This window comes from Pseudochaenichthys georgianus, chromosome 22 (assembly GCF_902827115.2).
Source record: "Pseudochaenichthys georgianus chromosome 22, fPseGeo1.2, whole genome shotgun sequence".
In the NCBI taxonomy this organism is placed as follows: domain Eukaryota; kingdom Metazoa; phylum Chordata; class Actinopteri; order Perciformes; family Channichthyidae; genus Pseudochaenichthys; species Pseudochaenichthys georgianus.
Genome location: NC_047524.1, coordinates 25,648,672 through 25,669,274, shown reverse-complemented (window position 1 = coordinate 25,669,274; position 20,603 = coordinate 25,648,672). Strand labels below are relative to the sequence as shown.

General features: G+C 43.7%; 1 protein-coding gene across 1 annotated transcript; it reads right to left on the bottom strand.

Annotated features, from left to right (window-relative positions):
* Positions 1-192: 192 nt before the first annotated feature.
* prorp (protein only RNase P catalytic subunit) lies at positions 193-20,590 on the bottom strand. The gene is made up of 10 exons (XM_034111533.2): positions 19,788-20,590; positions 18,690-18,828; positions 17,691-17,925; positions 16,798-17,087; positions 15,839-15,886; positions 15,582-15,714; positions 7,711-7,821; positions 6,523-6,671; positions 571-769; positions 193-480 (listed from the first exon to the last, which is right to left on the bottom strand). Exons 1-10 carry the CDS (start codon positions 20,203-20,205, stop codon positions 352-354), a joined length of 1,851 nt encoding a protein of 616 aa, XP_033967424.1. The 5' UTR covers positions 20,206-20,590; the 3' UTR covers positions 193-351.
* Between the last annotated feature and the right edge of the window lie 13 nt (positions 20,591-20,603).

Sequence of the window (20,603 nt, the reverse complement as noted above, 5' to 3'; positions counted from 1 at the left end):
GAAATAGACTTTAATAGACTTGTTTGGTTTATTAATAATTTCGAATGATTTTTCGCATCACTTAAGAAATGCCCTTTAAAATTACTTTTTATAATAAATTAATACAAATATGTTTTAATCACATGCAACTTTTTGTGGTTAAATGAAAGAATAACACTTCTTGTGGTAAACGATTTATTTACAAGTCAACAGTTATAATCAAAGCAGAGTCATATGTGTGTGTGTGTGTGTGTGTGTGTGTGTGTGTGTGTGTGTGTGTGTGTGTGTGTGTGTGTGTGTGTGTGTGTGTGTGTGTGTGTGTGTGTGTGTGTGTGTGTGTGGATGTGTGTGTGTGGATGTGTGTGTGTGAGTTCAGTGCTTTGTGGTGAGGCAGAGCCATTTCTGTGGCACCTCGTAGGTGCTCCTGTCCTCTGTGTCGTCGTAGGGAACGTGCCATGAGTCCGCTGAAGTCTGGACAATGGTGTCGTAGGTGGGAATACTCTAAAACACACACACATATACACACAGTTAATGGGTATGCTTATTCTTTTGGTGCCCAATCTCTCCAAAATACCCTTCTCTCTTTCTCACCTGGAATCGGACCCTCTTGCCTGCCGTGACAAACCCGTCCACCACCAGCTGGTGGCCTCTCTGCCATTTGAAGAAGAGCCGCCGGCTGGCCCCGTCTGGCAGGCAGGCCTTGTGGTCCCTCATCATGTCCCTGCTCACAAACCGACAGTGGTTCCCAGAATGCAAAGTCGCATACAGCAGGAAGGGGTCATCCTCCGAACTGAGAGAGGCACAGAGCAAAGGGTATGAGGTTAACTGTTTACACATTAATTCAAGGTTGTAAATACTGTTGGGGAAATATTTCCCAAGGCCCATAACTTTGACCTACTTTATCAGTTCATACTGTCCTGACTGAGCACAGGCACCTGTAACCTTGGCTGCTGTGCTCTCAGTGTTTTGTCTTCCTGTTCCTGCCTGCTGGCGTCAGCTGATAGAGGTGTTATAGTTCTATTTCGTCCCTACTGACCGCCAGAGGCGGTGCTTTAAGCACTGGATATGTCCATCGCACGCATGCGCAGCTCGAGTACCAATAACAACAAAGTCACCTGTGACCCACGTGACACCGGCTATATCAGCCGGTGTCGTCAGAGGATCTGTTCCTTTCATCTTCTCGCTGCGCGAGAGTACCGTGGCTACATTTTTGTAGCCTACAGCGTTCAGGTGTGAACATTTGATCTGAGGGATTGCTCTGCAAGCAGCTGGCCGCGTGCAGCTTCGCGACTGACAGTCGGAGCTACGAGTCGTTAACGGGTCCTCCAGGAGCTGTGGCCGGCTGTGCAGAGCCTCGACAGACAGGTTTGTGTCAGCTTGTTGCTGGTGATGGCTGTGTCCCCGCACCCTCTCCCAGCCAAGTTGTCCTGATTGCCGTCTTATTTTTTGTTTGGCTTAGACTTTCTGATGACGACAGTGTTCCCGCTTCCTCTCCCATAAAGTTGCCCTTATGCTCTTTTGAAAGTTCTGCTTGTGGCGTTGTGCCCGAGCTATCATTAGCATTTGAATCCCAGCTTTGGCTGTGTCATACTTTAAACCCGTTTTTCGTTTAGATGCAGAGAGTAAGGTAAGTACTTTCTATTTCTTAGAAGCTATTATCTGGTCTTAACATTTGTGTTCTGACTTGGTCGGTTGATTGTTAGCAGCAGCCGCTTGGCTAACACCTTGCATGTACTGTTAAGCTTCATTATTTAACTCAGCCGGTGAGGGCAGTGCTCTCGCTCCAGCTCCCGGAAAACGCATGGTATGGTTGCAGTAGCGCTATATCGTTGTATTTACTGCTCCTAGTACTAGACTCCTAGCACTAGGACGATATGCAGAGAACAATCTTCACTGTGTGTGCTGTGTGCTCTGCATGTATGGCCATTAAGGAGGATTTCATCCTCCCAATATTATATTGTCTAGTGGGCAGCCGTTTGGCTGACACTTTTAGGCACCGGCCACAGATACTACTGTAACTAAGGTTCTAAGCCGTAAGTACTGGCCATAATTACTACTTTAACTACGGTTCCAAGCCGTGTAAGTACTGGCCATAGTCAATACCGTAACTACGGCTCTAGGCTGTGTAAGTACTGGCCATAGTTACTACTGTAACTACGGGTTTAAGCCGTAAGTACTGGCCATAGTTACTACTGTAACTACGGTTCCAAGCCGTGCAAGTACTGGCCATAGTCAATACCGTAACTACGGCTCTATGCTGTGTAAGTACTGGCCATAGTTACTACTGTAACTACGGTTCTAAGCCATGTAAGTACTGGCCATAGTTACTACTGTAACTACGGTTATATGCCGTGTGAGCCCTGGCCATGGTTACTGCTGTAACTACGGCTCTGTGCTGTTCTCTTCTTTAGAAACTAGTTATCTGGTCTTAAACATGTGTGTTATTTGACTTGATCTCGCTTGACCGTTAGCAGCAGCCGCTCGGCTAACGTCTTGCGTATACTGTCAAGCTTCTTTATTTTACCCAGCTAGGTGAAGGCAGTGCTCTCGCTCCCGCTCCCTCTACCGGTAATGTGGATGTAGCTACATCCCTTTTTATGTTCGGTGAGTAGTAGCACCGCTCTACTCTTCCCGTTCAGCAGGTAGCCGGTGAAGGCTGTGTTCCCGCACGCGCTCCCGGTTACACTGCATCTGGCATTCGTCTCTAACTCAACCAGTGAAGGCAGTTCTCACCCCACTCCTGGTAGACGCCAAACTGCCTCGTTTTTCCATTAAGCAGGTAGCTGGTGAAGGCTGTGTTCCCGCACCCGCTCCCGGTTACGCTGCATCTAGCATTCATCTCCAACTCAACCAGTGAAGGCAGTGTTCTCGCCCCCGCTCCTGGTAGGCGCTGAACTGCCTCGTTTTTCTGTTAAGCAGGTAGCTGGTGAAGGCTGTGTTCCCGCACCCGCTCCCGGTTACGCTGCATCTGGCATTCGTCTCTAACTCAACCAGTGAAGGTAGTGTTCTCGCCCCCGCTCCTGGTAGACGCGGAACTGCCCTGTTTTTGCGTTAAGCAGGTAGCTGGTGAAGGCTGTGTTCCCGCACCCGCTCCCGGTTATGCTGCATCTGGCATTCGTCTCTAACTCAGCCGGCAGTGTTCTCGCCCCCGCTCCTGGTAGACGCTGAACTGCCGTGTTTATTAATCCAGCCAGGTGAAGGCAGTGATCTCGCTCCCGCTCCCTCTGCCGGTAATGTGGGTGTAATTACATCCCTCTTTCTGTTCGGCGAGTAGCAGCAACGCTCTACTCTTTCCATTAAGCAGGTAGCTGGTGAAGGCTGTGTTCCCGCACCCGCTCCCGGCTACGCTGCATCTGGCTACCTACAGAATGGTTAATTCATGTAGCGCCTGTATGGCTTCTCTTGAGCCCGAGGACGGCCACGACCGCTGCCCCTCCTGCCTCGGCCGCCTCTGGTGATCAGTGGGGACGAAATTTAAGCATCTGAGGGAGGTTCTCACGGTAAACGCCTGCATGAGCTGTAGCTGCATGCCTCGGGCGCTCAGAGTGGCTAGAATCACTGAGGTGGAACGTCTGGCAGCAGCCAACAGACACCTCTCCTTGTCACATCCTCCTCCAGATCAATTCGGCCGTTGCCGGCAACTTGAGGGAGCGATGGCTATGTGTGCTCCCCCCAATAGAAGGTCTAGAAACAGGCTGTCCTCTAAAGTGGATCGGCTAGCTGCCGATAGGGGCATGATGAAGTCGCCTCTTGGCCCTTCAGCCTGGGCCCGGTGTAGGGGCTGCTAGCGGGCCGCCTATCCCTCCCTCCTCCCCCTCTTTCGGTTGGCGCCCCTCCTTCAGTTGGCGCACCTCCTTCGGCTGACGCACCTCCTTCGGTTGACGGAGAGTCCTCCGTAGCGTACCAGTCGAGCCAGGGGAGCTGTTTAGGTCAGCTGCCCTGGAGGCACTGGAGCGTGCCGCCCAAGCTAGGCAGACCAGGCAGCAGCACTCGGGTCTTCGCAGACCTGTGCCCACTCCCAGCAGGCCCAGGGGCCGCTCTAGCAGCCGCACTCAGCCGCCGGATTACAGGGGTGGTCTGCAGAGGTCTTAGCGGCCCACTCAACCGCCTCCCAATGACTTTCGTGCCCCAGGTCGCCCGCCTTCCAGGCGGCCTCGTGCCCCAGAACCTTACCGGAGCCCCCCAAGAAGCTCCAGGGTCCGGGGGGGTTTTCACCTTAACCCAGGAGTACGGACCGCAGCTCCGGCCCCTAGCCTTCGGCTGGGTCTAATTGACAGTCGTCAGCGATCTGGCAGGGGCCCTAGCTCTGGGCCAAGAGTTGTCCGTCCTTCTGTCCAAGAACGCAATCAAGCCAGTAAGACCCTCTGCTTAGCCCAGGGGGTTCTACTCGGCGTACTTTCTCGTGAGCAAGAAAGTCGGCGGATTTCGCCCAATCTTGGACCTCAGAGGAATCAACAGATTCCTGAAGGTGCTGCCATTCTATATGCTGACCACTGCATATGCACAGGTGGAGTGGTTCTCAACCGTGGACTTGAGGGATGCCTACTTCCACGTGGGCCGGGCAAGAGGGTGCCTTATATTCAGTTCCTCCGGCCCTTGGGCAGACTGGCAGCTGCCTCGGCCGCTGGGCCCTTAGGCGCGCTGTCGTTGCGCCCCATGCAGATGTGGCTGAACAGCCTTCACTTGGACGCCAAGTGGCACAGGCACAGGGAAGTCAGGGTGTCACAGCTTTGCCTCCACTCTCTGTCACGCTGGAGGGGCAGGGCCTATCTCCTGGTAGGCCATCCCATCCCATCCCGCCAGGAGACCATCACCATGGATGCATGTCTCTCAGGGTGGGGTGCAGTACGGCAGGGCAGGACCGTTCAGGGTCAGCGGTCTGCCCAGGAGAGTGCGCGCCAGGTCAACGTGCTAGAGCTTCGGGCTATGCAGCTTGCACTCACGCACTTTCTACCCCAACTGGGGGGCAAGAATGTGCGTGTTCCTTGGGGACAGCATGTACGTTGTTGCTTAGACAACAGTCCCTTCTAGATAGTGGACGTTCTCACTCCACTCTGAATTTATGTGGCTGCGATTTCTGTCCGACATGTTCGGGTCGAAGGCGCCACGGCGGGGTGCCACAGGTCGGTGTCCCTCTTTATGAGAGGGGCTTTACGGCAGCGTCCCCCTAGCACCCCGAGGGCTCCGGCTTGGGACCTGCCCCTGCTGCCGGATGCCCTATCATCTCCTCCCTTCGATCCCCTGGCCCAGGTAGGGCTTAGGTGGCTGCCCACGAAGGCAGCATTTCTACTTGCCATAGCCTCAGGGAAGCGAGTCGGGGAGTTGCATGTCCTCTCCATAAACAATACATGCCCGAGGTGAGACTCTCAGGCGTTGCCCTTTGGGCAAATGTGGCATTCCCGCCCGGGGTCTTTCCACAAACCCACTTCAATCAGCCTGCCCAGCTGGCACGCTTTGACATTCAGGAGTACGGCACGTCGAAGTTGCTGTGCCCTGGCGGTGCCCAAAGGGCATATATCAAGGCTACTGCCTGTATACGGCAGGAGGAGCAACTCTTGATTTTGCCCTGGCGGCACTGAAGGAGGTTATACCCTCTAACCAGTGGCTATCCCACTGGGTTGTCGATACCATCTCACAGGCATACGGGGCCAGTGGCCGCCCCCTGCCATCAGGCTGAGATGCCACTCTACAAGGAGCATCTCAACATATTGGGCTGCCCTGAGAAGGGTGCCCCTGGAGACCATCTGCGCCGCGGCGTCGTGGGCGTCTTCTAGCACATTCTCCAGTTGTCATCAGGTCAATGTCGCCACTCCCCATTCTTTGGGCGTGGTCCTTTTGCCGAGCTCCGCTGCTTCCAGTGGTGAGCAAGGGCTTGGATTCTTCATGACATTGTTGGTATAAGTCATACAGTGATTAAAGCACCGCCTCTGGCGGTCAGTAGGGACGAAATAGAACGATAGTTACGGCTGTAAATATGGTTCTATGAGTCCCGGATGACCGCCAGAGTTCCCTGTCACTCAGAATTCTTGTGTGCTTGCGAGAAGATTCTGGGAACAGATCCTCTGACGACACCGGCTGATATAGCCGGTGTCACGTGGGTCACAGGTAGCTTTGTTGTTATTGGTACTCGAGCTGCGCATGCGCGCGATGGACATATCCAGGGCTAAAGCACCGCCTCTGGCGGTCATCCGGAACTCATAGAACCGTAGTTACAGCCGTAACTATCGTTCTATCTTGTTATGCACAATGTTGATTATTCTCTCTGAACTAGCTAAATACATGGGTCTGGGGTAGAGTTCTTCAGAATTGATTGTGGCATCTCAACCCTGTGGTCAAACCGTGGCCCGTGACATGTCTTGTGAATTCTCCGGCCGAAGCTCCAAATAAACCATCAGTGTTTGCCATCAAAGCTCCAGCTCTCCTCGTGTCTCTCTGAGTCCAGACTACATGTTCTCCTTAAAAATTCTCATTAGTTAATCTGAGTTTTCTATGTATTCTATGAAGAATATGTCTTGCTTTTCTTCTCTGTGAACAGGTGCTCACATGTTTTCAGTGAAGAAGCAGTGAGCTTTCTGCTGGATCAGCTTCATGTTGTTTCTGTCCCAGGATCTGGAGGGCCACAGCATGTGTTTCCTCCCAAGCACCAGCACCGTCAGGCCCTGACGCTCCAGCTCCGACACCACCGCCAACAACTGAAACACACATGTACACAGCTCATTACAGTTATTTATCTAAACATTGAAACTTTTTTTCACGATATGCTAAAGGGAGAGGAAACACAGTCAGTGTTTTATGAATCAACAGTCCTGATATTTATGTCCCATTCAGAGTTCAGAACACGTTAACATTTTTAAAGAGGCCCTTTTATGCTTTTTGGGTTTTCCCTTTCCTGTAGTGTGTTATATAGGTTTTTGGTCTGTAAAGGCTCAAATCCCAAAGTTCACTCACACGCCCACCTCAAAAGTTTTAAAATGTCCAATAAATAAAACAAAAAAATCACAAAAAAACGTAACTAACACAACTTACTAAAATATATAAAACAACATTAACTTAAAAATACTAACATGCTAAATATAGAAAGTGAACTTGGTAAATCTTGGCAAATTTGACTGTGTGCTGATAACTAGCTAGTCTAGTTGACGTGATTTTAGTAATTTTAGCAGCCATTTCATATTCTATATGTAGCCATGTTGCTGACCTATTTCATTCAACGATTTCATTCATACAGGCATTTCACTAGAGGTTTGTGTGGTTTTCCTGATCGGAATTTAAATGACTTTTTGTAATATTTAAATAACTTACTTAGCTTTCCTAAGTAATAGATGACAATATAGGGAAATAAGTGTATCTGTCTGTACTTCTCTTTGTCTGACAGCATCACAAATGTTTAGACATATTTGAATGCAGACCCAGAAGTACTAGTTGACACATGCTGATCCAGACAGACACATGTGGGTAGACGAGTAGGCTAGGTGTTGTTAAAAAAAGCAGGTACTGACCAGTTATGAAGATACCTCCCACACACGTGTACTCACACATACTGCAAGGTTAGTCATTGTGAAAGCAGCAAAAAAAGCCCCGGGGTTGGACAGACATGTGTAGGAAGAAACCAGTACAATCCAGACTGTAAAACTGTGTGTGTGCAGAGGGGATTCTGAAAGAGCACCTGGTTGACCCTGTGAAATATTAAACCACAGTAAGCATGTATGTGCATCTATGCATTATTCTCACCGTCTCTGACAGCAGTCTTTTGTCGTTGTTGATATTTGCAATGTTCAGTCCATCCACGACCACATCAAAAGCTGGCTTTTTCTTCACGAACGCCTTGAAACTCTCCAACTCCTGAACACACACAAACAGACACAAAGTGATACATAGAGAAAAGAATGGTTAGTGGAAGCATAGAGAAGAAATTGATTTGAAAAGATAGGAAAATAATTACAGAATATTGTAATGATAATTCACATTTGTACTTCTCTACATTACAGCGAGCTAGACAGCTTTTTTAAGTTGTAAGTGTTTTATATGCTGAAGTAGTCATCCTCTCTGGACTGTGAATGTCTGTTCAACATTTTCGGAAATCCGTCTATGTATTTCAGTCTGGACCAACATATTTGGGGTTAACTTTCAGTGAGTGAAGCTGACAATTTCACTTGCTAATGACCTGGATGTCTGACCAAATGGACACAGTCCTGAAAATGTACAGAAAAGCTCTGCAGAACTCTCCAAAAACAGCATCAAGATCTTGTTCCTTATTGTGGCCGAGGAGCGTAGCTGTGAGTTGACTGGCCTGATGGTTGGCTGACTGATCCCAAGTCTGCCAGGAATGAATCTACATGGCCTTTCCTTCTCTGCACTAACATGGCCGAGTGCCAGCTGGCTACTGACGATATGCTGTTTGATGTTGTATACAATTAGGATTTGCGACTTTCTTTCTTATTGGACAAAATATATTTTAGATCTACTTTAAAGGGGCTAATCTACATTATTTAAGTAAAAAGTCTGATTTGGAAACACCTATAGGTATTACATCAAAATGTTAGTATACTTCAGCACCTGAAAATGCAGCTCATGGTAACTATGTTTAAATGTTTTGAGTCATCTGTCGAATTTAAATACCACAAGTTCACTCTTAGGGTAAAATGAAGGCTCCATCTCTGTTAGAGCTTTGTACCATAGCAGGAAAGCAGTTCCGATGCTTAGAATAGGCCTGCCGCACAGGAACATGGTTGGTACTTTCACATTTAGATACCAGCCGTATGGAAATAGGTTGCAGTGAATTCCCCTGGACGTGAAAATTGTGCGCTCTCACGAACGCACAGCGTGACTGTAAAATGTTAAAACGGCTGTAATATTCCTCTGATAAAATAGTTGTATAAAACATGTGAATGCTCCATTGTCTATTGTTATTGTTTAACCAATAGAACGGGGAAGTCATTAATGTCATTAAATTCTACAAGAATGACGTGTGTTCCAGGTGGAAGGCAAAAATAATAATACAAATAAATGTATTAAAAGACAAGATAATCTGTGGATAATTGACAAAAGGAAGTATAGGGATGAAGAAGGTGATTGGGTTTGATGGAGAAAGGGTGCAGCAAGCCTAAAAAGAAGGAAATGGATCAGTTTGTTAAAGAAAAGGACGAAAGAATAAGAGCAAGGAGAAGGAGGAAGAGAGAAAGTCCAGTATAATTATCCAGGGACTTTCCACAGCTGATATGTGAAACCAGCTCATTGTGCTGCTGTGGATGATATGACTGCTTAAAACACACACACACACACACACACACACACACGTCTCCAATAGCTTACTTATGAAGCATTATGACACAAAGCTCTTTGCTCTTCTGTATATAAATCATTAAGCGTTACTAGTGGTGTACAAAATGCAAAGAAATATGAGAAATGTCCTTTAATATATTGCAATGCTACGGTATAGATCACCACTACAGACTACAGCGTCAGAATGCAATTTGTTAAAACTGCGCGTTAAAGAAGAGTCAAACACTATAGTTTTCCCAACGGTGGTAATTATTGGCAGTTCAGTTAGTTTGCAATAAATTCAGGACCAGGAAAAGGAGGTTTTTTTCGTCGTTGTCCTCGGGTACAACAAATCTTTGCACGCCCCTCTTTATGCATTTATAATTAGAAACAAATCAATAAAAGCAGTGACGAAAACATTAATGAAAACAGTAATAGCAGCAAGGAGAATACAAAACAAAAGGCACTAGTTAAATCAAGTTCACATATTTACAAACTTACAAAACATACAGGTTTTGTTTGGGTGTTAATAAATACATGTGGAAAAAAGAAAAAAATGAATTAATATTGATATTAATGTGTGTGGTTGTTTGTGTGTGTCACGGACAAGTTACACAGCGGTTTCTTTAGATCTGGGCATTCCTTTAGGGTCAGTGGTTCGATCCCACCACCTGCAGTCAGCATGGTGAAGTGTTCTTGGGCAAGACACTTAACTCCCAAAGAATTGTTCCGGAAGGCATGTCTTCAGTATTTAATTGCATATTAGCTAAATACCATGTAATGTAACGTTGTCGTATACTTGTCCTGCAAACCACCTGAATAGGGTGAGCTCCAGCGTACCTCCTCCAAAGTCAACCTCCTTATTATGGCCAAAATCTGCCTGGGGCCTCATTTATAAAGAGATATACACTCAAAAAATGGCGTACGCCAGTTTCTACGCGATGTTTGCGATTTATAAAATACTAACTTGACGGGAAAATGTGCGGTCCTCCACGCAAACTCTAACCCATGCGTACGCACTTAGCACAAAAACGGAAGAGACGAAAAACTGCGACACCGCGTTGGCAGAAGGAAGAATGGAGAGAAATATGTGGAAATAATACCATAAATAAAATGTTACCTCTCATTTATCATATATGAAGAATTCATTTTCAAACATTGATTAAAGCCAATCTTAAAATGATTAAACAAACGCCTGTTTTGAGACTCCTCAGTGCACACAAAACATAACTTGGAGAAGAAATAAATACGGATATGTTATTTAAAATGTTATGAAAATGTTTTCTCATAAATGATGCGGTGAGCAGGAGGACAGAATCACGTCTAAACTGACGCCGTTTTGCATTTCTATAGGTTGTAGATACGAGCATGGGTTTATATACTATCATGTTTAATCGTGTTTTATGCCGTTTGCCAAGACTTGATAAGTCGCTCGTAAAACACAGGAGGTATGGAAACTAAGAACACCATGTGGTCAATTGTACAGCTAATATAACACATTGGTTGTATTTCCTTTAACTGGTGGATTATGGATATAGAGTTGCTGCGGGGAGGGGGGGGGTTGAGATGCACAGGCTGCAGTGGAGACGCTGCGCACAGCTGATCGACAGCTGATCGACAGCTGATCGACAGCTGATCGACAGCTGGGACACAAGCCACCAAATACAAAAACATCATTCAGATCCAGTCGTCATGACTCCCCTCGAGGGATTCCCCGATCATTTCTTACAGTCTCTCATCAAGGGGGGGGGGGGGGGGGGGGGGGGGTCTCCTGTCCCCGGTACAAACACACTGCCTGAGGAAGGCTATGTGTATTTATTTTGTCATGAACCTTTTTCGGACCACTTATTTATTTATGTTGGTAACGATCCGACCTCCATGCTGCTACTCTGGTTCAAACGGCATCCACCAAACAATATGATTTATCTCCACCTCCCCAAAATAACCTAAATCTGACACGGTGTGAGAGATGTCTTTTTTAGCTGTTCTGTCGTCATCTCCTGCGATCTCCTTCATGCCGTCAGTCAGAATGAATGAATGGGCGTTTCTTTGACTATTTATAGGCAAATCTGGGCGTTACGTGAAGCCCGCAAAAGCTGCACCTCATTTCGAGTCGATTGTGATAAAAGGGAAACCAGCGTAGGAAGTGCCGTACGCACTTTCCTCGCCGGTACGCAATGTTTGGTGAATCAGAAAATGTCGGAACATTTCTGTACCTATTTTTTGGGTTTCTACCTCGTAAGCAACCTTCCCACGTGAATCCTACGCACGGCGTTATAAATGAGGCCCCTGGTCTTGGCATTCTAGCTCAACATGTTGCCAAGAATTTCAGAAAGATATGGCTAAAATTAGATTTTTATTAATGCTTTAATCACGTCTTGTCAGGATGTATTGAAATGCTGTGTTTGCGTGGCTTGGTCAACATTTTATTAAACAGCTTCAGGGTGTCCAAAAAGCAGCCGTCAGATTTTCTCCTAAACCTCAAGAGCATGATCATATCTCCCGGCGTTGTTTTCTCTTTTTTGTGCACATTTTCTTTTACGTCTGCTGGTTTAATGAGTTTTCTATGACTTTGTCTTTGATTGCTCTCCTGCTTTCTTTTATTTGTCTTTGTATGTAAGGGAAGGGACTATACACGTCTTTATTATTATAGTGTCAAAATGCAACATCTATCTATATCTAGCTGTGCTCAGGGTTGGGTTGTCACGGAATACATGTAACGGCGTTACGTAATCAGAATACAAAAATCAAGTAACTGTATTCAGCTCGCGTTACATTTGAAAAACGAGTAATCTGATTACAGTTACTTTCGTAAACCTGAAGTGAATACATTTTGTTTTACTTATTGGAATTATTGGTGGAAAGATTTCCTCACAACATTTAATATTCATTACTAAAGGTACAGCCGAATCATCACAGCGCACAAAACCTATTACCGCGCAGATGGACCAAAAAAGGGAGCGTTTGAAAAAAATGTGCGGGTCCGCTCAGTGAAACAATAACAACGAAACATGGAGGAACAAAAGTCTGCTTTTAAATCGTGTGTGCGTGCGTGCGTGTGTGTGTGTGTGTGTGTGTGTGTGTGTGTGTGTGTGTGTGTGTGTGTGTTTGTAGAGGTGTGTGTGGTTAAAACACATCAGCCACACCGCTCTTTCGCCTTTCTAATGATTCTGAAGGTAAACACAGCGAAGGCGGTGCGTGAAAGACACTGCGCGCTCCTCTTCTCAGAGGCTGAGTTAACCCTCCCGCTGCCTCCTGGCGCTGCAGAGATGTCATGAAGTGAAGCAGGTTTTCCTTCTATAAAACAGCTGTGGGCAGCAGATACTGTGAGAGTCCCATGAATACATAGATCAAGGCAGACTGGTGCACACACTCTCCTGTTTTGCCAATCCGGTGCTTGAACAAAATAATATAGCTCTCCACCCCTGGCCGAAATGTCCTTAAAATGAAGTTCGAATTCGACATTTTAATTCATGTCCTGCCAACACTGGCCGTGTCCCTCACTCCTCACATCACAAGCTGCATCCACAAAAAGTTTATTATGTTGTTACCTTGTAACTAGCACATACATTCTAACACAGCCCCTCTTCCTCTTTGCACTGTTGCCCCACTGTAGTCTGAAGCACCCTGTTTGACCTTAAAATGAATTGCCTTAAATTGGGAATAATAAAGTCCTGATGAGTAACTTCGTCACTGGACTGACGGCTTCAGGCCGGGTAATAGGGCACTTTATTAGCGTGTTTGCACAGTATATGTTGTCTGTGGCTGATGATTGTGTGCACCTGGTGTCCTGTGTTGTCTCCTCCCCCCTCACATGTGTCTTGTTGTGATGATTGGGAGTGTGGGTATTTGTGTGTGTGTGAGATCCTTGTGGCTGCAGGAGGGGTGAAAGGAGAACCGCAGATTGAGGCGGTGAACTTTGTGCCCATGTTTTTAATAAATGCCCACGCCGGGTTATATTTTTGGACGTTCTGCCTCTGTCTCCTTGCTTGGTCGGGCCGCTCAATTGGCAGCTTCACAATATGTCTGTCTGCCTTCCTAGCTCCGTCTCATCGGCGGGAGGTAGTTGTGGTCCAGATTCACATGGTGCTCTACATGCTGGAAATCCCCGCAATTTAACTAACTGTTGCACCAACAAACCCCCCTTGACTACTGAAAAAAACACAAAGGAAACTATGCCAACTGTCTCCCTGATCATAAACATATATGACATACTATTAACTACACGTTTCTGATGTTACCACATTTATTTTTGGAACTATTTCAAGTGAATAACCTTGTTTTTAAGTTTATTATCGTTGGCATCATAAAAGATACAGCCGGAACATTCCAATCCTATGAAAAGCTTGTCTCCTGGCTCTCTTTTAACACAGACAGTCCACGTACATAATATGCATGCAACATGAAAAGGCTGCTCTCTTTTGTTATGAAAGTGCCATACGAAAATATAGACCTGACTTTGTGTTTAACTGAGAGCATGTGTGTGGTGCTGCTATCCAACAGGTGGTGGGAGAATAACTTAAAACCATGAGGTAATCAACTGATACCCTGAAGCTTAACAACATGTTTGCCCAGGTGGAACAATGACTCCTCCTACCTCACAACATGCAAAATATGTCATTACAATTTCATATTTTATGTAAAAGATTACTAACCTATGCACATAGTGGCAGAATAGTTTACATTTTTCTTTGGAAATATGCTTCTGAATTTTCTTAGTAGTCTTAATGAGCCTACCTCTCAAATACTGGAAGGAAGAAACAGCTAGCTGCTAAAACGTGCTAATTATCATGCGATATGTTATTTTTAAATCCATGATTAGTCCATTAAAAAAATCTGTTTAAAATGCTAGTAATAATACATATTGGTAATGTAGCTAAAGTGCCTCATTAAGCTTTGTTAGAAGCTAATACAGCTTAATAATGTAATTCAAATACAATATTAAACTCTATTAAAGACTAAGACGTTGCTAGATAATGTAGCAAAGTTATACTTTTACGCTTTTTTAGATGTAATTAACTACATAATGTAGCTAAGTTATATATTTTAGCTCTCTAAGATGCTAAAACAGCTTACTAACGTAGCTAAGGTCCATGGAACATTATTTAGATTAATTGAATGATATTACTAAGGTACATCATTTAGTTCTGTTGAATGCTAATTCATAATAATAGTGAAGCTAAAGCATATTATTATGCTCAATTAGATGCTAATATCTTAATAATGTAGCTACATTACATTACAATCTGTGAGATGCTAAGATAGCCTATTAATGTAGCTAAGGTACATTACTTAGCACAATTAACTTTATGAATTCATATTAATAATGTGGCTAAAGTACTTTACTTAGCTCTATTATGTTAATACAGCTTAAAATGTAGCTACGGTAAATTATTAAGCAGTATTGGACGCTAATACTGTAAAGTTGTCAATTTAAACAATTGAAAAAATAACTTAAAGGGGAAAAAAATGGTTAAGCTACCAAACATGAAGATTGGAAACAAGTAGGCTTCATCTCTTCCAGACGTTAGCTCAATCTCTATCAAAAAAGGGATTTTAAAGGCCAGAATACCTCAAAGTTACATGGAATAACAGAAGACTTCCTGTACATTTAACTTCCTAAAAAACCTGGAAAAAAACCGACTTAAACACCAGCAAAAGGAGATCTGATCAGAATCTGTTTCACTCTCTAGAAGCTGTGTGTAACCTCAGCAGCTGCGTGTGTACCGATGACGCCATCTAGCAGAAGTTAGGGAGAAGGAGATAGAAAGCTAATGTGCCATGCTATTCGTAGATGAGCCTTTGAGTTGTAATATAGGATGAGTTATTTCCAACTAGAAACTTAGCATCTGAATATAGCTTAAAACTTCCCAAATGTTCATCGCCCACCACGATTAGAATGATTTATTATTAATCATGTCCTGTATATGCGAGCACAAATGAATTAATACAACTCAATATCATGAAATATATAATAAGTATTCGGGTGGACCGTCTTTTAATTGTTTTTTTTGTTTCAATTATTTATTTTACTTTTTATTTATTTTTTTGGATTTATATAGTGCCATATGTTCTAATTCGGGAGAGTCCTTAAATATTTGCATACAGTTGTAATATAATTAAATAATAATAAAAAAAAGTTATTACCAATTTAGATTGTATTTATATCACTGAATACAAGGAAATATTAAAAAGCTACTTGCATACTATATCTTAAAGGCCAAGTATAGGTGTATTTAAGCTATATAAATGCTCTTAATGGCCTTTTTTAAATTATAACACACTTATTCAGAGATCTTATGGACCAATGGAAACAATTCTTAGTATGTGTGTGTGTTTACCTCCGGTGTGGTCTTTTTAAAAACATCTCGTCCCTGAATGATGTCAGCCATCACTCTGTCTTTCAGCTGCTGGTACTCCTCATCAGTCAGCTTGATTGACTCCAACTGAGACCCACAACAGCTGCACACACCCCTAAAAACACATCAATATTCATAAACAATACATACAGAACACACTATTCAGGCCATGCACTAACATCTATGACAACAACTAATCTAGGAAGATTCATGTTGAGGTAGGAAGGTGGTGTAATTACTTTGGGGTGGCGCTGGTCCAACTTCCTGTCCATTTCTGTCCTGAGAGTCTGGAGACAGGGAGGAAGAGACGAAAAGAGAATGGAGGAATGAGAGTGAGGAATTTTTACTTGAGGTATGAATTTTTGTTTGCAGATGTATTTTATTAATATAAAATTGAGGAAAGTAAGGGGACCAAAGGTCAGTGAAAATGTACAGTTATAGTCTACTGATCACGATGATGTTAAAACCAGCCTTTTTTTCCTCCATGTGAAAAAAAACCTTCTCAAATAACATCATTTCATCAGTCAACCTGTTGTGTTCTTATTTTTAGTATAATTTACTCAAGTTTGTTAAATAAATGATGTCATAATGAAAGTATAGAGCAGCCAAGGACCCCTTGCCAGATCAAAACATATTGGGGACCCACTCATGCCTTGGAATAATGTGACATGACCTATTTTAACACTTCACTGATCGTAATGTGAAAGAGCAACACAAGAAAAAGATATTGGAAATAAGTTCATAATATTAAGATAATAACATAATCGCAGATTTAAACAATTTATGAACTGTTAAAGACTTATAGATTGAACTATAATACCTTTTCTGTTTTTTAATGCCATTTAATTTAAATAAATATATATATCATTTTTGGTTAACTTTTTTAGGTTTGCTTATTTGTTTAAAAAAGTGTAATAACTTAATAATAACTTGTGTTTGCCTTTTTATGTAAGCCTACTCAGTTTCCTTTCTTCTTTTATCTGCACTATACCTTTGCTGCTGTAGCGTCATACATTTCCCCACTTCGGGATGAGTATAGGATTTCTGATCCTGCATTGAAATCTTTGCACACACACAAACCCCATTGTTAATATCAGAAGTCTAGAGAACAGAAGCTGCTGAAATGAGGAATTAGAATAATGTATATCATCCTTAGTTTCCCATCTAACCCTGAAAGTCTCCCCCCACTCTCCAATACCTTTCAAACCAGGCCTTGATGGTGCTGGTGAGGCTGTGCTGGGGGTAGATCTGGTTGTCCCTCATGTAGAGCAGAATTCCCAGCAGCCTCTCCTGGTGCTCAGAGGCAGACATGGCCTCCTCCTGCTTAGGGTTCCCCGCTGCCTTAAACAGAGCCTCCCAGGTTTCCTGGTGCGGGGTCAGCCCCTTGTCAATGATTTCATCATACAGGGCCCAGGCGGTGGTGGTGTCTCCATTCAACATCGCTGCGGTGATAATTTCCCCGTAGTTACGTGGTGAAGGGGTAAACACCTGTGAGGATAACGGGAAAACTAGGTGATGATAAAGTAAGGATGCCATGTCCTCCAGCTCCAATATGGATTTAAAGGGATAGTTTGGACTGTTTGAAGTGGGGTTGTGTGAATACTTATCCATAGTCAGTGTAGTACTTACAGTAGATGGCAGTCTACAAGCAGGAAGAAAAACAATGTACTGATGCGGACGGCAATAAAACAAATTCAAGCCACCGTAAAAAACCCAGTATCAGTTCAAGTTTAGGCAATATTTCGATATTTTTCAACACATTACCTTGTTCTGAGACAGATATACAGTCTATGTTTTTGACAGGAAACTAAATCTGTTATCTAGCTCTCTTTTAAGCCACCAAACTCCATCAAAAAAACAGTACTTTTACCCTATTAAACAGAATCAGGTCATTTGCCCAGGTGTACTGTACACGTTTAAATAATTTGCTTTGGAGTATAAAAGTGCATACATAAACATATTTTATATACTATTTAAAAGGACTAGAAAATGAAATATGTGCAGCATATCAGAATTTGGAAAAAAGTTGACCTTATACAAGCGCACTGTAACACATCCAAACTATCCCTTTGATGTGATTTTTATGTTCACCTTCTTAACCTCGTCGAGGATGCTGATGGCCTCCCTCCACCTCTCCGTGCGGCTGAAGGATTGGATAAAGAGGCTGGAGGCTCCTGTGTCCAGAGCAGGGAAATTTCCTCGCATTATCTCATAGACATCGAACACCTCGGCATCGTGTCCGCCGCGCACACACAACGTCAGGTACCGTAGTAACAGCTCATAGGAGAGCGTCCCCGTTTCCGTGGCTACAAAAGTCAGTAGTGACCTATGGTAGAAAGGTACAGTTCAATTTAGTAACATACGAAAAGCTCGTGTATGGGGGTGCGGGTGCTAGTGGAGCCTCGCAGATGAGGGTGCTGCAGTAAACACATAAACACTGATGTTCCGCTGTAACGGTGGTGGACTCATCAGAACAGAGTGGGCGAGCTGACCAATCAGAGCACAGTGGGCTCACAGGGAGGGGGGGGCAGGAGCTCCAACAAGCCGTGTAGGACAGAGAGTGAATACACATACAGTACTACATACAGAGATGCTATGAGAAACCAAAGTGAGTTTGGAACATTGAACAATGTAAATCTATTCTAGTCGACCTCAACAATGGATTTATGATCAGTAGAAATGGCCAAGACATGGGACCTTTAAAGCGATGCATTAACTAAATGAAAAGCTGCAAATACAAAACACTGCAAATACAAAAACGCAACATTTAAACACATGCGTAGAGTTTTTGTAAACACTGCGAATGTTGCTTCAAGTTGGTGAAATTGTGTTTTGGCACATTTGTGTTTTTAGATATGCATCGTTTCTGAAGCTGCAGCGCGTTGCTCCTAAGGGAAATGTTTTGGGCAGTTGTAGCACGTTTGCACCTGTCAGACACCCGACCTTGCTGCGAGAGGACAGTACATTTCCTTATCAGAAAAGAAAATGTTTTCTGATTCAGCAAAAATTAATTACTTAAAGTGAGGACAATTGAGACCTAAACAAGAGTTGTCAAGATCACTGACACAAACACACTGGTCCTCCTCTTACTTAGCGATATTCAGCTCTGCCGCGGTGGTGAACAGTGTGCACATCATGCGGGTGTCAAAGCGGGGTGCATTTCCCCGAGACTCCTTCAGATCCCTCCACTCAGCAGCTGAGAGCGGCCGATCGGGAGGTTGCAGAGACGCTGTAAAACATCAAGCTCAATTATTATTCCAAAACACTTTGGTAGACTTATTTAGGATTTAGGCACTAAAACAAAAAATAAAAAACACTGTTAACCAAAACTTAGAGTTTAAAGGTGTTTTGCGATATAGAATAAATTGTCAAAAACAATTAATCAATTTTAACGAATAGTTAAATAATAAATAGTCTGTATGTCATTTTCACTGTTTGTTTACATTTTTAATGAACTTATTTTACTGCAAGATTATTTGTCCCTATCTTTGTCTTTATTGATATAGGGAAATGTTAAGGAGCCCTATTAGGCTTGTGGGGATTTCCCCTTTCCTGTAGTGTGTTGCATAGGCATAGGTGTTGTAGTGTGTTGCATCGGCTTTTGTGCATGACATGGTCTGCAAAGGCTAAAACCTGAAGGTTCCCAGAAAAGTAAAGACATCTTTGAACACTTAAGCATGTAAACATGTAACTGTAGGCACAAATAAAGAACCTTGAACAAAACACAAATCTGAAATTTCCTTTTTTAATCGGTTTGCTCAGATTGCAAAAAAGAATTGTGCAATGACTAAAAGCTACAGGGACTTTAACAAATGCACATTCAGCGCCCACTGTCCTGATTGGATAAAAAAACGATGTAATGTATATGGTGATGAGTTCATTGTAATGACACTATTCCTAAAATAAGATATTACATTTGCAATACATCACCTTGTTAATGATGAGTTGCAATATATTGAATTGTAACCCCTTTTACAGGATATTATGAACAATATCATTAGATTCTTTCCAATACACAGCCCTAGCAAAATGCCTATTACGAAAGTATAACAACAATTATTTGTGCACAGATTAAAAGTGCTCTGTTCCTGCAAACAATTGGTATTCTAAAATGTTTTTGCACCACAAACATCTGTCTGTGTGACAGCTTTAGTGAGCAAATCAGAACTCCACGTCAGTGTGTCCTACCTGTTCCTCTACTCGTCCTCCGTTCCCGTTCCCCTCCATGCTGCTCCTCCTCCTGAAAGAACAACGCTGCTTTCCTCTTCTGGATCTCTGCTGTTCTCTTTGCATTCCCGGCAGCAAACACAGATTTAGGGAATGCAGGCGTCTGTCTAAGAGTGGAGCTCTTACCTCTTCTAGCACCATCCCGAAAATCCTCTTCCCTGTTTTGAAAGGTGCTCTTGTTGTCTCCCCCCTGCGCATCAGACCTTCTGTCTGTGTGCCTGGCTCCAGGTGTGGGGTAAGGGTCTCTGGTGCACAGGGAGCGTGCTGAGAGAGGCAGGTGTGATGACTTGAAAATGGAAGAGTTTAATGTGAAGAAACTCCCCTGGTGATAGAAAGGCTTCAAGCATATTCTGCCTTTAAATAACAATGTGGAGCCCATGTTAGCCTCTGACTTTAACTTAGATGATCTATTACTACACTTCACATCCACTTCAGTTATAAATCAGCTATATTCCTTAACTGACATGACATGTACAGGTATTTCCCAGATAAACTGACTATAAAACTACCACATGTTGTTAGCTACATGTATCAATAACCTTGCAGTTTCCAAATGCTACTTGCTATCTGAAGATTACTATCACTGTCTCGTTAGCTCGACGCATACCTACGTCTTTAAATGCGACTCACACATTCCCTTGATATCAGAAGTTAACACTAACAGCATATATATTTTTGAATTACTTCATGGACAAATGCAAGTGTAAACTGTAGGCATGGACTAATGTCGCACACATTGACGTCATCAACGCTTGACAGCTCCGTGTGTCAAGTTTG